Source organism: Pelophylax lessonae, assembly GCF_965119305.1.
Source record: "Pelophylax lessonae genome assembly, chromosome: 1".
In the NCBI taxonomy this organism is placed as follows: domain Eukaryota; kingdom Metazoa; phylum Chordata; class Amphibia; order Anura; family Ranidae; genus Pelophylax; species Pelophylax lessonae.
Window position 1 is genome coordinate 352,433,199 of NC_138768.1, and position 15,809 is coordinate 352,449,007.

At 45.7% G+C, this 15,809-nt stretch overlaps 1 protein-coding gene across 1 annotated transcript in view; it reads left to right on the forward strand.

Annotated features, from left to right (window-relative positions):
• SLC28A3 (solute carrier family 28 member 3) overlaps nucleotides 1-12,984 on the forward strand; it is a 114,110-nt gene extending 101,126 nt beyond the window's left edge. Inside the window, exons 17-18 of the mRNA XM_082265603.1 lie at nucleotides 6,396-6,522; nucleotides 12,590-12,984. Coding sequence (XP_082121729.1) covers nucleotides 6,396-6,522; nucleotides 12,590-12,707 — 245 coding nt within the window. The 3' untranslated portion in view covers nucleotides 12,708-12,984. The remainder of the gene's footprint in view (nucleotides 1-6,395; nucleotides 6,523-12,589) is intronic.
• Nucleotides 12,985-15,809: the final 2,825 nt, after the last annotated feature.

The following is a 15,809-nucleotide window of genomic DNA, read 5'->3' on the forward strand; positions in this document are numbered from 1 at the left end:
ATAAAAAAAAAATATGGGTATGCAGAAACTCGATACAGAACTTGAACAGGTATCGCATAAACGTGGTCAAAAGTACAAGTTGTAGCTCATAAACAATATTGCCGAACAGTTAGTCAAGATACTGTCTCAATAAGGCAAGTGCTGCCGAGCAGCAAACGAGCAGTAAACAAGGAACAAGGAAACAAAGCATCAACCTCATGTGGCAGGAATATAGTATCGGCTATGGGTCCACATGTGCCAGTCTTTATGGAATTTAGCTCCTCGTGCAACTGAGTAAGCGTAGGCTTTTTCCAAAGAGTATTGGAGATTAACCAGCTTTACCACCTCCAGATGAGATGGGGCCACCGGTTGTTTCCAGTGTCTTGCAATGGATGTTCTCATATCTAGAGGGATACCATCCATCCCCAGAGAGAGAAGGGCCATTGCCGGATTGGGTTTGCGGAGGATCCCAGTGATGTCGGATAGAACTTCAAATACCCTTCTCCAGTAGCTTGTCAGTTCCAAGCAGGACCAGAAAACATGTAGTAGTGTGCCTGGTCGGTCACAGTTGCGCTAACATAGTGGGCTATGGGTTGGGTATATTTTAGAAAGCCTATAAGGCGTGAGATACCATCTGGTAATGATCTTTTGCGTCTGTTCCCAATGATTGACGCATTGGGAAGTATTGTAGGAGGACCGGATAGCTATTTGCCATTGCTTATCAGAGAATGTCAGTTGAAGTTCCTCCTCCCACTTAATCATGTGTGGAGTCTCCACAAAGTTAGTTTTGCACCCAAACATATTATAAAATAAGGATATACCTTTAGTGGGGACCGTCGGGTCCGTAAAAAATTTCCATACGGATACAAGGATGGAAGGGGTTGGCGGGGGAAATTTGCGTAGGAAGCTGGATATACTATTATATGTGTATGCAGCTCTGGTGGGCAAGGCAAACTCCTGTTGGAGTTCCTTGAATGGACGTAGGGATCGTCCTTGGTACAGTTGGGAAATCTGTAATATACCCGCGGACAAGAATTGGGCAACGGAAGAGAACGGGATCAGCACATTGAGTACCGCCATCGGGAAGGGAATTGTCAAGGTAGGAGTAGCATGTGAGAAGTGGGTACACAGGAGTCTCCAGGACTGGATAGAAGCTCTAATCGTGGGGGGCAGGGAGGACAGGGTCAGGGGCCTCCATATGTTGGCTAGCAAGAGAAGGCTAAGGTCTGCCACGTTGGACAATGCAGCCTCCACTGGGATCCAGGGGAGAGATTGGGGGTTGGAAAACCAGTTACGGAGTGGTGCTAGCCTGGTTGCGTGATAGTAGTCTACAATATCTGGCATACCCAAGCCTCCTACTTGCTTATGACGTAGCATATGGGAGTATTTACATCTTGCTCTTCTTTTCTGCCATACAAACGCTCTCAGTAGTTTAGATAGCGGGTCTAAGAACTTTTTGGGAATGGGTATGGGGAGCGTACGGAAAATGTAAAGAATTTTCGGAAGACATACCATTTTAAAGGCGGCTATTCTGCCAGCCCAAGAGAGCTCGGAGGGCCTAAGCGTGATTACGTCTTTGGAGATGGATGCTGATAGGGGTTTTAGGTTGGAGAGAAGGAGGGTAGACAGCGGGAACGAGATCTGGATACCTAGGTAAGGCAGGGACTGGGAGGTCCACGTGTAAGGTAGTGTGGTCTGGAGATGGTGGAGGGTAGAGGAGTGAACATTCATATTAAGGATAACAGATTTACCAAAATTTACCTTATAGTACGACACTGCAATAAAATTTTGCAATATTCGATGTGCTGCAGGGAGGGACACGATAGGGTTCGTCAGGCTTAAGATGACGTCATCCGCAAATAATGTAATAACATGGCTATTATGACCCAGTTTAAAACCAGAGACCAACGGATCTGTTCGGAGTGACTCAGCCAGGGGTTCAATCAATAAATTAAAAATAAGGGGTGATAATGGGCATCCCTGCCTCGTCCCATTAGTAATGGAAAACGATTTGGACAGCGTCCCTGCCGAGAGCACTTTGGCCGATGGTGTGGAGTAGAGGGCTAATATTGATGAAACAATAGGACCTGTGAACCCAAATTTATGTAGGACCGCCCGCATGTATTCCCAGTGCACTCGATCAAACGCCTTCTCTGCGTCTATGGATAGAAGCAGAGAAGGCGTTTTGTGTTTTTCAGCGTGGTGTAACAAGTTTATAACACGCCTCGTAGCATCAGGTGCCTGGCGTCCCCTGACGAATCCCATCTGATCACCCCCGAGCAGTGAAGGCAGAAATTGTGCCAGGCGGTTAGCTACGAGCTTGGCATAAAGCTTAACATCATTGTTTAAAAGCGAAATTGGTCTAAAGTTGGCAGGGGTAGTGGGGGGTTTACCAGGTTTGGGGAGGGTGGTGATGTTGGCCTGTAACATCTCGCTTGGGAAGTGTCCTTGAGCTGTTGCTTCAGTGAAAACATTAAGTAGGTGCGGGGATAGTATTTCTTGTAGGGATCGGAGGTATTCATTGGTTAGACCATCGGGGCCCGGCGATTTGTTCATGGGAAGGGAACGAAACGTCTTGGTAAGTTCCTGTAATGTAAAGGGACTATTTAGATAGGAAAGAGCTTCACTCGAGATAGTTGGCAATTGTAGGCGCTGGAGAAACGCCTGAATGCCCTCATTTGTGGGTTGGGGGGTGGAGGGATCTGAGCTTAGATTGTATAAGGTGGCATAGTAGTCAGCAAATGCATCTGCTATTTTTTGGGGGTGAGTTAACTTTTGATCATTGTGCTGGTGGAAGATGTGATCTATTTTGGTCCTAGTCCGTTTGGCTTTAAGTCTGGAGGCCAAAAATTTCCCAGCCTTGTTGTGTGACGTATAGTATCGTAAACGAAGGCGTGCCAGCATGATATCATGTTTTTCTGTCAGGAGCCTACGTAGATCCAGTCTAAGGGAGGAAAGTCGGGTAGCATTAGTGGCAGAGGGAGCCTTTTTGTTGGAATCATCCAGGTCCTTTATTTGGGTAATCAGTTCAGTGAAGCGAAGTTGAAATTTCTTCTTCAACCTGGAGCCCATTTGAATAAGTAGGCCTCTAGCGAACACTTTATGAGCGTTCCATAGAGTGAAGGGGTCCATGTCGGGAGTGGCATTGATATTTGAAAATTCTCGCAGTCGGGTTTGTAAATGTGTGAGGGAGTCTGGGTCTGAAAGAATAGAATTATTACACCTCCAAATGAATGTGGTCGGGGAAACAGGTTTGATTGACAAGGACATATGAATGGCAGCGTGATCCGACTAAGTAATGGGGGAGATGGACGTATGTAGGACATGGGGGACAGTTGAGGTGTCCACCAGAAACATATCAATCCTTGTGTAAGAATTATGGACGGCCGAGAAGAAGGAATAGTCCCTCTCCTCAGCGTGTTGGTAGCGCCACACGTCGTGGAGTCCCTCGGAGTGGATAAGGGATGCAAGGGATGGCGTGGATTGGCTCCTCTTAGAGGACGAGTCCACGGCGTGGTCCGCTACCAAATTGAAGTCTCCACACATGATTAGTCTGCCCGTTTTGATTTTGTTGACCTTACAGCAAAGCTTGCGCAGGAACCTTAATTGGTGTACATTGGGAGCATAGACATTAACCAAGGTATACATACAACCATCTATGGTACAGTTAATGATTAGATATCGCCCCTCGATGTCCTGCACCACCTTGGAGTAGGTGAAGCACACCGAGTCGCGGACAGCCACCATTACCCCCCTCTTCTTCTCAGAGGCCGAAGCCTGGAAAATGTGCGGGAAGTTCTGGTGCGTACATTTGGGAATATGTCCCTGCTTGAAGTGCGTCTCCTGTATAGCCAGGATATCCACTTTGTGTGTCTGAGCCTCCCTCCACATGGAGAAGCGCTTTACCGGGTGATTTAAACCCTTAACGTTAAGGGATAGCAAATTTAAAGACATCATGACATTAGCATGTGAACCAAAACATTGTGTACATCACTGCAGTGGGAAATAGAGATCTAAATAGCGTGTATAAAGGCTAGCAGCTGAGGCGTAAACTCACGGTACCATGTTGACACAGCGAACGCACATGTCCGACATTGTCCATGTAACAGCAGGCGTGGAAGAGTAGAATGTCCAACTTGGTGGTGGAAATTAGCCGTATCCGAACGATGCAATTGAAGGTTGATCCATGGGTCGGTAGAGAGTCCTGTTCTGCAAAACGACAAGTGACAGGAAAAAAAGAGAAAAAACACAACAAACAAAACACATAGGGGATAAAAAGGCATGACCCTGATGGGTCAAAGGTGCAGCAATAACTGCGAGGGCGGTGGGGTAAGGAGCACGGTGGTGAGTGCTACCAAAGGCAGGAGGGTCAGGCGCACCCGGCTAATGTTCACATAGCCATCCTCACTTGTTATGGCGTGAGGACTTGGAGGGTCCGGGGACAACATGCCATTCCTGTTGAAGGCGAGAAGGTGGGGGTCCCGCAGTCGGGCGTTGCTGGTCCGTCGGTTCAGGGATGACGTTCCACTGTCGGAGGAGGCGGATGCCTTGGTCCACGGAGACTATGTGAGAAGTAGAGCCTTGTTGGGTCACACAGAGTTTCGCTGGGTATTTCCACTTATACATGATCTTGTTGTTCCGCAAGGCTTTCGTGATGGAGTTGAGGTTCCTTCTGAGTTGGAGGGTATATTGGGAATAGTCAGGCATGACTTGCAATGGTATTGCTTGCTCAGGGAGGCGATCTTTGCGACGGAAGGCTTCTAGAATCCGTTCCTTTGCCTGGAAGAAATGGATCCGCAACAAAACGTCACGTGGAATCTCTTGTGGGAGGAATGAGGGCTTAGGGATCCGATGTATGCGATCTATTGTGAGATCTGCATTGGAAAGATCAGGCACTGCTTTTTGGAATAAGTCCTTCACATATAAGGGTAATTGGGCTGGAAGAACTGATTCTGGTATGCCCCTGATCTTCAGATTGTTGCGTCTCGAATGGTCCTCGAGATCTGCAAGTTTTGCCTGTATGTGACGGATGTCCTCCTGGTGGGAGGTGTGGGCATCTACCATAGTATTGTAAGAGACGGTAAATTCTTCCATTCTCGTTTCGACAGCATTGACTCTATCCCCCATGCCATGCAATTCTTTATGGCAATAAGATATGGAGGCAAGGATATTTGCTTGCATAGAGGTGTGAAGCATGGAAAGCATGTCCTTTAGACTGGTGTCAGATACAGGCTGCCCAGTTGTAACTAGGTTGGCAAAAGGATCAGGAGGAGGGGTGTAGGCCCAAGGTGTACAGGGCGCAGTGCTGGGGTTGCTCACCTCCATGGATGCCAGATCGAGAGGCGGTGGGCTGTCTTCCCTTCTGGGCCTTGACTTGGCCGGGCTTTGGGTGGAAGGAGTTGAGGGAGAGGAGTCTGTGGACCTCTCAGACCGCATCAGCGCGGGTATCTCCGTTCGTGTGGCGGGACCGCTCCGGGTGACGTCATCCGCCGGCGACTCTGCCCCTAGAGGGCGAGGCGGCTGGTGAATCGAGCGGTCTCCGGCGCCATGTTGCCGAAGACCGTGAGTCGCCGGGAGGAAAAAGTCCGAGAGTTTCCAGACGGCGGGTGCCGCCGTTCGTCTCCTAGCCATCGTGGCTGTGTGGAGCAGGTGTTCCCCTATCAGGATCGGGGTAGCTGTTGTCTGTGAGGACGCTGTGATGGGCCGTAGATATAGCAGAAGCCGGATGCCGCCTGGAGCTCTCAACCTATGCGGCCATCTTGCTCGGCGGTCGCCACGCCCCCTTAAAATCATTTATTTGTAGTTCATTAAGAGATGCAGGTCCCACTCCTCTTACTTTAAGATCCTTCTACCGCTTTTCTACAAAACATTATGAGGGGAGTACGAGTGGTTTTACGTGGCTGACTAACAGCTTTTTTGTTTACCAGTGTCCAGTTGTCCTGTAAACAGCAGTATAACCCTTACATTTCAGAATTCATATTGACCATGTGTCCCTAAGCCTATGATCACATTTATGTGGTGCGATTTCAAGGATAATGTCCAGCGCAACTTCATGCGGGTTCACATGCAATTCAGATGGGATTCCAATGCAAATTGAATGCAGTGATTATTATCTCCATCTCTCTCTCTGGAAATCAGCTCAGAAAGACACTACAGTCTGCTAAAAATTGCACTGGTATTGCATAGTCTTTGAGTACCTATGTGTTTTCCTTGCAGTTTCCATCAGACTCTATGGAGATGAAAATCGCATCACACCACACCAAACACACACAGGACCATTCTGGAACGCATAGCAAATTGCATTAGTGATTGCCAAGGAAAGGATTTTACAATAGGTCAAAATCCTATTTTTATGTCTATATGTATACAAAGTTTTATTAGCTGTTATCCAATTATAATTTTTCTGACATTTGCAGGAATATTATCTCCACCAGTAACACAAGGATCATGTTTGGATATATTAGAAAATTCCTTCCTTAATTCCACAGCTTTGCCTGCTAGCTCACCGGAAATAATTGACTGCTGCTCGACTTTATATAAACAGTAAGTATGTGAAATTATTTAGATAACACTTGCTTTCCACAATAATAAGGACACTTTTCTTCTAAGGCAAATAGTGATTGTTATCAGTAAAGAAATACAGGTAAGTAAAGATAAAAATCTGTTACAAATTATCTAGGTAAAGGCTGTGTTTATTTTAGGTACTTAAATTAAAGGTCATTCTTTCTATTTCAGTATTAAAAATGTTGAGTCAAATGATGTCTTATATAATCTTTTAGAGGGCAGATACTCCCATCAGAAATTGGAATTCTTCCTATCCGTAGTGACCATAAAAAAATAGTCCATAGTGGGAGATTTACGATACTGGTGCACACAGAATCTGGTGCAGCTGCACATATTAATCAATCAGCTTCTAACTTCAGCTCGTTCAATAAAGCTTTGACAAAAAAACCTAGAAACTGATTGGTTACTATGCACAGCTGCACCAAATGATGTGTGCACCAGCTTTAGTAAATCCCCCCCCCCCCCCCCCCCCACAGTGTCAAGCAATCCCAGCAGTGTGGAATCTCTAAAAGAAATACATATAGTGTGTGTATGTATGTATATACTGTATCCACCAGTATGTTTTGGTTGTAATAATCTGCTTTTCTCATGCTTGGTAACATTTTAGCTTAATTTCTTGTGCTTACTAAAGAGGAAGTAAACCCTCCTCTGCAACTTTTACCTATAGTTAAGCCTATGATAAGGCTTACCTATAGGTACTGTAAATATCTCCTAAACATTTACCGTTTAGGAGATATTTACCTTACATGCAGCCAGTGACGTCACTGGCGCATGCGCTCTGAAGGAACGGCCGCTGGTGCCGTTCCTTCAGAGCCCCGTGCCGTGACCGTCGGCTCCCACGCACGTGCGCGGGAGTGACGTCACCGCGGCTCCGGCCAATCAGATGGCCGGATGCCGCAATCCCGGAAGACGGGCGACTGAACATGTCGCCCATCATACAGGTAAGCGAGCAGCACGACGGGGGCTCGTTCTAAGGTAAGTATTTCATAATGAGCTAGTATGCGATGCATACTAGCTCATTATGTGTTTCTCTTTCAGGTTAAAAAAAAATAATAAAATTTATGGGTTTACAACCTCTTTAAGTATTATAGTATTTACTTTTGGGATCCTGATATAAAAGTTTCATCCAACAAGGAAATTCATGATGACTACATGCAGAGTTGCGCAAAATCTGTGTATGGACAGGTTCACATTGTTTCACTGTGATTATGCGTTATGACACACATTATCATACATGTTACAGCAATGGGTAGTATTGCTTTATGCCTACATAAGTGTGTAGCAAGGTTTCCAGGCATATGGCCTGATGTGGGTCTGCCATTAGTACCGGTAATCTCTCCAGCCCATGTGAGCTGTGACCCTGGGTGTAATAACTGAAGCAGCGACAACTCCGGCATCTTTGTTTGTGGTTTTTATTGGGATTAGGGGATAGGAGAAGGGAATGAGTGGGATACTCCTTGAGGCTTAACTAATTACAATTGGGACTTTACTTCTGAAATGCCCGTTGGCGCTTCCTTGACGCCAGCCAATGCTCACTGACACTGAGAACACTCTGTAGAACAGAGGAAGTGCTGAATCCTCGACTTATAGTCCAGAAGATCCAAGACTGAGAACTGTAGAACTCCTGACACTGTTGTACTGTGAAAGTCACTGAATATTTTCCCCGCCTGGCACAGCTTGAGGTAGTATATAGAAGAACTCTGTATAGCTGTCACTTTAACTGGCACGCTCTGTGCAATTCAGGGCCCAAACTGCAGGTGCCCACTTTGACCTTGAACTCTTCAGGGTCCACTGACTATGTACCCCCTCTGTAGCTTCAGGGTCCTCAACCTAGGTACCCCCTTTACAGCTAGCTGACACTGGATCCCAGAACCTCTTCCAGAGTGGTCCCCTCTAACTTCAGGCAGACCCCCAAGGGCAATCCTCGGTACTCACGACCTGTGTAGGCTTTCCTGAGACTGGACCCCCCTCTCTCTCTCCGCAGGCTCTCGGCACACCGGATCCCCTCAGCTCAACTCAGCACTCTCTGGACACTCAGGCGACAACCTGAGACATCCACCTTCCTCAGACAGGAGGAGAGACAACCGCACTCTCCTTCCTGGGACTCTGCTCCCGCCAAAGACACTGTGCCACGCACTTCCCCCCAAACTTATACCCACTCCCAGAATCCTTTGAAGCATAATCTGCTTTCTGGGATAGTTACAAGCTGGGATGTGTCCCCTGATTGGGCTTCCCACACTGCCCTATGAGAATCCTCTCACAGGAGCCAGTGGGGATACTTCTACCCTCAGCAGGCACATCTAGAAGCCCTGACACCCTAGCTAAATAAATCACAAATCTGCTGTTAGGCAGACAAGGCCCACTATAGTTTTACCTAGCACCTACCTTTAGGGTGTTACAAGTGCATTGCAAAAAATGGCACCCCAAAACACTTAGATAATACACCTTCCTATTGCCACAAAGCATTTGTCAACTACAGTACCTTGCTGGGGTGCATTGGCATACCTCCCAACGTTTTGAGATGGGAGCAAGGGACACCTATTGCAAACGTTTGTAGGATAGGACACACACCCTACCAAGCCCCCTTAAAGAAGAATTACAGGACATCTTGCTCTATTTGGGGGACACGGGGGGGGGTCTCTGAGTGAAGTCATGTCTCTTATTGACTTTTTCGGATCCTTCTCCGGGTTCTCTATAAACTGGGATAAGTCAGTCCTCATGCCTCTGGATCCTATTACTGCCCCCCTACCTGAACAAGCGGCAGTTGTGCGCGTGGTTGAACAATTCAAGTACTTGGGTATCCAGGTGACCCCTGATGTGGGACGATTTCTTGAACTTAATCTAGTGCCCCTGCTTCATAAATTTCAGCTTAAATGTACAGCGTGGTGTAAACTTCCTTTGTCGAGGGTGGGGCGGGTTAACCTGGTTAAGATGATTTGGGCACCTCAGCTTCTTTACGTTTTGCACAATGCTCCTCTCTTGATCCCGAAGCGATGGTTACTACGTGTGGAGTCCTTGTTTCGCGATCTAATTTGGAAAAAATGGATGGCTCGTATTAGACTTACTACTCTGCAGATGAGTAAGGAATGTGGGGGACTCGCGGTCCCCAATCCTAGAGTGTACTTTCTTGCCTCACAGGTGCAGCACCTGGGAGGCTGGGAACTGCAGGATCGTTCTGACCCCATCCGTGCCCTCTTAGTCCCCCCGGACGCCCCATACACAGCGTTTACGCATCTGGAGGCGGGGTTCATGCACTTGCAGACCTCGTTCCCGACGATCAGACTCTTCCTTACCTTATGGCAATGTGTGCGGAGAATGCTCCGAATCAAGGGGTTCTTCCACGGTACTTCGCTGTGGCGGAATTCCAATTATCGGGAGTTGTCTCTGTTGGAGGGAGTGGAGTGCTAGAAGTCGCGGGGACCTGCGTTCTTTGTGCAGGTTTATCGATGGGAGGGGGTGCTGAAGTCTTTTCAGGAACTTCAACAGGAATTTGATCTGCCCAGGCACTTCTTTTTTAAGTATCTGCAGTTGCGCCATGCCATATCTATCCAGTCACGGACGGTCCCACTTAGGCTGACGGAACATACCCTGACGTTAGACGTTTTTAAATCTACTGACAAACGGGGCGTGATATCTAGGATATATCTCACCCTGTTGGCCACCTTGCAGGACCCGGCTTCCCTTCCGGCCTGTGTGGGCTGGGAGAGGGACTTGGGCCCCATTGATGGCGAAACTTGGGAGTTGTGTCTCTCCTCTATACCGTTGGTCTCGGTGTCAGCATCACAGAAACTTTCCTATATATTTTTGTTTCATAGGGCTTATCGCACCCCAGTTCAGCTCTTCAAATGGGGGCGCAGGGACAATGATACCTGTCCCAAATGTAACAGAGATCAAGGCACTCTTATCCATATGCTTTGGAGATGTCCCAAGTTATTCAGATATTGGAGCGAGGTAATTGACTCTATATCCGGAGTTTATAACTTTCGCTTGCCTAAGGATCTGGTTGTGTGTCTGCTTGGGGCGCTGGAGGAAGAAACTTTAACCCCACATGCCCATACGGTGGTCCTTCGACTGCTGTATGTGGCTCGCAAATTGATTGCTAGATATTGGATCGCCTCCAGTGTGCCAACGACTGCGCAATGGGTTGAACAAGTCAATAATTTGTTGATTAGAGAAAAAGTTACCTACCAACATCGTAAGGCACACAAAAAGTTTTATTCTCTGTGGCAACCATGGTTGGATGACCCGTCCCGGGCTCCTTCCCAGTTGGCGATGGACAGACTTTTGATGTGATGAGCTTCATTGGATCTCCTAATGCTGTTTGAGTTGTCCTATATTTTCTCCAGTGGAAATGTTCCCCTTTCCCCCTTTCCCACTTGTTCCTTTCCCTGTTTCCCTCTCAAAAAACGCACACTATTTTTCGGTTAGGATGCTTTTGTTTACCTGACCAGATATACTGTGATTGAGCTCTGATCTTTGCACTATGGCTGTTCTTCTACAGTTGCACTTATAACTGACTATGACCTGATTGTATGTGAATTTCTACATCTTGAACTGTATGGAACTGTGTTATATATTGTGCTCTGCTGTATGTTCTTTTTATACCTTTTTCTCAAAATGCTTGTAATATGAAAAAAATGTTCAGCTCAATAAAAGATTATTTTCTTGAAAAAAAAAAAAAAAAGAAGAAGAATTACACAACAAAAATGATTTGTTAAGCCCACAAGTGTTTTTTTTTTTTTTTACCACTGCTATTCCTTTATCCTGGCTTTTGAAATTTACAAATGCAGCAATTTAGAAAATGAAATGTTCAGCACTGGGAAACACTATTTGAAAGATAAAAAGTGCATTATAAATACAACTATATAGATCATACTAAAATGAGGGTAAATGAGAAAGAAAGAGGGACTTTGTTCCAAATCAGGGATAGTCCCTCGAAATCAGGGACTGTTGGGAGCTATGGCATTGGTATGGGCTACATCAAGTTTTAGCAAGTTACTTTCCATACAGGGCATATGTCCAGCATGTGAGATCTGAGAAACTGGTAAGGTGCACAGTGTGATGTTTGTTGAAGGTGGATAAACAGTGGTTCTTAATATTTTCATTTAAGGGTGGAGGTACACAATGAGTGGAGAAAATATTTTCTCTGCTTTTGAACTTAAAGTGGAAGTAAACTCGCCCAATACAATTTTCCCCATTTAAATAATTAGCACATACTCTATAAATCACTGTTTCTAGATCTCTTCTAATCGGCTTATTTTTCCTGCAATCTATCACTGTTTAGTTCTATGACTTTACCGGCACATACGCAGAATGCCCCCAGTTTACGGCACGTGTATCGTGCCGTTAGTTCTTTCAGTAACATGCCGTGGCTCTGTCATGTCCTTTCTGCGGCATTGCTCTGCAATCCCGCGAGAGTACAGATCCATTCAGAATTTCCTGTGTACACCCCCATGTAACTTGCAACATCACAGGGGTGTAACCATCCGTGCATAGCAAGGGACAGGAGCCATGGTAATCTGGAATGAAAATGAGGCTTGCTTAAAACCCCACTGGGCATGTGCGAGTTTATGGGAGAGACAGAGAGGGCAGAAGCCAACACCGCTGCTGCTTCGGAAGACAATAAACAAGATGGCTCAGACATGAAGGAAGAAAATAAAAAACACAACAAATAACAGTAAGAAATTTCCGAATGGATCACTAACTAGGCAGAATGTAATGGAAAGCTTTGTTATACTGGCTGCATTGAGACAGCGCACTCGGGGCAGAATTTACTTCCTCTTTAACTTCTTTGGAACTACTGCATGTTCAAGAAGGACATTATATAATTTTTACTTATGTTTTAAGAATATTTTTATGGACTTATGTGTTAGATGGACAGTTTCCTTTAACAATAATAGCCACTATGTTTTGTTATATTTCAGAGTTTCTAACCTATGTCTATTCCATCTAAAACTAACAAAATGTTTTGGTTGCCTTTAATGTTTTATAAGTTAGAAATAATGACATTAAAACTCACTAATCTTATTGCCTTTTTCATTTTTAGGGTGGCTATCAATGGTACATCAAATGTCACCATTGCAGGGAACTACAGCATGGCTTCATTGTCTGGTTGCTGCCAACTAGTACCTTCACCGTCCTTTAACTGTTCCTGGTTTGCATAGACTGACTAATAAAATATTCCTATATCAATGCACATTCTTCTTGCATGTATACAAATGTTAACATCATGACTTGAACTTCATTTTTAATGTAATATTTTTATTACTTGCAACAGTTGTATATATATTTTTATACTGAAATTTGTATTTCCTAAATAAGAGTACATATTAGAATTTTGTGAAATGGCACCTTTTACCTTTACTGAAATATCAAAACTAACTTGAAATATGTCAGTGTTATTTATATGTCATAAATAGTACAATACAATCAACAAAGATCTACCGTATATTTTCTTATTGATATGTAGTATTTATTAAACCATTTATAGTTTACACAGTGCTTGAAATTTCCACAAATGTATTAAAGAGATTAGCTGAAGCAGTCTTTTGGGCAGAGCACTAATCACAAAAGATTTGCACTTCAAAAAATCAAAAGAGAAAAAATCAAAAGGTGCATATTATAAGTTTTAACAAAAGGAAAGAAATGCGCAAAGGTGTTATCAATTTTAATTTAAATTGATTTAAAGCTGCAAACACATACATAATAGCATCCCTCCCACTAAATGTGTATCTAAAAAAGTGCTGCGCTAAAATCACCATACATAAACAGTATTGTATTAAGACCAACATTCAGTTAAAGAGGAACTGCAATCTGTTCATTATAAATGAACATAATTTGTAATAAAAACATCTTTGCCATTCTGAAGCTTCCAACCACTTTGCATATTATTTTATATATACTGTGATTCTGTACTTGCCAAATATGCTGTAGAAATCTCCCTCCACTAAGTCTGGCTGCAGCCATTTTACCTGTGGGCAGCTGAAGCTGCTGCCTCTTTACTTCCTGGATTTACAGAGGCACACAGACACACAATTTTATAGATGGAAAGATGAAAAAGAAGATTTAATAGATGGAAAGATGAAAAAATGACTGAAGGTCCGCTTTAACGCTGATAGAATTCCTTGAAAAATCAAAGGAAATATACATGGTTCATAAAAAATTCCCAATGTTCAAATCCAGTAAATCCATGTTAACCCCTTCCGTACCGCGTCATGTCAAATGACGTCGGCACAAATCCTTTCTCGATCCGGGCGGACGTCATATGACGGCGCCCGGATCTCCCCGCTACTGCGCGCCCCCGGGGGCGCGCAGCGCGGCGATCGGGGGTGAGGCTCGTCCCTCGGACTGAGCCCAACCCCGATCAAGGTAAACAGCCAATGAAATTGGCTGTTTACCACGTGATCGGCTGTGTCAATCACAGCCGATCACATGAGCGGCTCCAGCGCGAGCCGCTCGTTCCTTCCTTAATGCGCGCCCCCGGGGGCGCGCAGCGCGGCGATCGGGGACGAGGCTCGTCCCTCGGACAGAGTCGATCCCCGATCTAGGTAAAGAGCCAATGAAATTGGCTCTTTACCACGTGACCTGCTGTGTCCAATCACAGCCGGTCACAAATGTCATCAGAGAACACGGTAACTAGCTGTCACCATTTTCTCCTCCTCACACACTGATCCTGTGTGAGGAGGAGATTGTGGTAACAGCTAGTTACCAAGTACAGTGCACCCCAAACACACTGATTGCCCCCCCCCCAATAAAAAGCACCTGTCACTAGCCCATCAAAGTACCCGAGTACCTGTCACCAGCCCATCAGGTACTCTGATGACAGGTACTCGGGTACTCTGATGGGCTGATGACAGGTACTCGGGTACTCTGATGACAGGTACTCGGGTACTCTGATGACAGGTACTCGGGTACTCTGATGACAGGTACTCGGGTACTCTGATGACAGGTACTCGGGTACTCTGATGGCAGGTACTCGGGTACTCTGATGGGCTGGTGACAGGTACTCGGGTACTCTGATGACAGGTACTCTGATGGGCTGGTGACAGGTACTCGGGTACTCTGATGATGGGTACTCGGGTACTCTGATGACAGGTACTGGGGTACTCTGATGACAGGTACTCGGGTACGCTGATGACGGGTACTCGGATACTCTGATGACGGGTACTCGGGTACTCTGATGACAGGTACTCGGGTACTCTGATGACAGGTACTCGGGTACTCTGACGACAGGTACTCTGGTACTTTGAGTACCCGTCATCGGAGTACCCGAGTACCTGTCACCTACCCATCAGAGTACCCAAGTACCTGTCACCTACCCAACAGAGTACCCGAGTACCTTCCACCTGCTCATCAGAGTACCTGACACCTGAAGTACCCGAGTACTTGCCACCTGCTCATCATTACCCATCACTACTCATCAGTACTCATCAGTACCCATCAGTACCTATCACCTATTAGTATCAGTACTGATCATCCGTACCCATCATCAGTACAGTATCAGTATCACCTATCAGTATCAGTACTACTCATCAGTACCTATCACCTGCCTGTCACCTGCCCATAAGAGTACCCGAGTACCTGTCACCTGCCTATCGGAGTACCCGAGTACCTGCCACTTGCTCATCAGTACCAGAGTACCTGTCACCTGCCCAGCAAAGTACCCGAGTACCTGTCACCCTTCATACAGCCACCATGTCCAAGTCCAAAAAGGTTTATATACGTCGTCCGTTTAAACCTAAATACCGGTGTTATGGCAGCAGATAGCTGCCATAACCCTGGTATTTTTTTAAACGGTGGACGGTTGGCTTTCCGATAAGGGTGGTCCCAGCGGCGGATTCGCCGCGGGATCACCCTTCCGGGGTGGCGGAAGAGGTGCCCCCCCCCCCTCCCGCTGCATTCTGGTACTTTTCCCCGTTTACCGGACCCGCCGGCAGCGGGGAAAACGATCCGGTCCCAGATCCTCACAGACATGATGTCGAGTGAGGGCAAGCTTGCCCTCACTTGACTCTATGGTCTTGGAGGACCGGAGCTACGGCAAACGTCATTGCCTAGCAACCATTTTAAAGGTCCCTTTTTTTTTTTTCATTTTATTTAGTTTTTTTTTAATTTTTTTTTTTTTATTTTTTCTATCTTTTAGTGTACTTGTGAGATCTGAGGACTTTTTGACCCCAGATCTCACAAAAAAGAGGTCCTGTCGTGCCTTTTTCTATTACAAGTAATGTTTACATTTCTTGTAATAGAAATAAAAATGATAAATTTTTTTT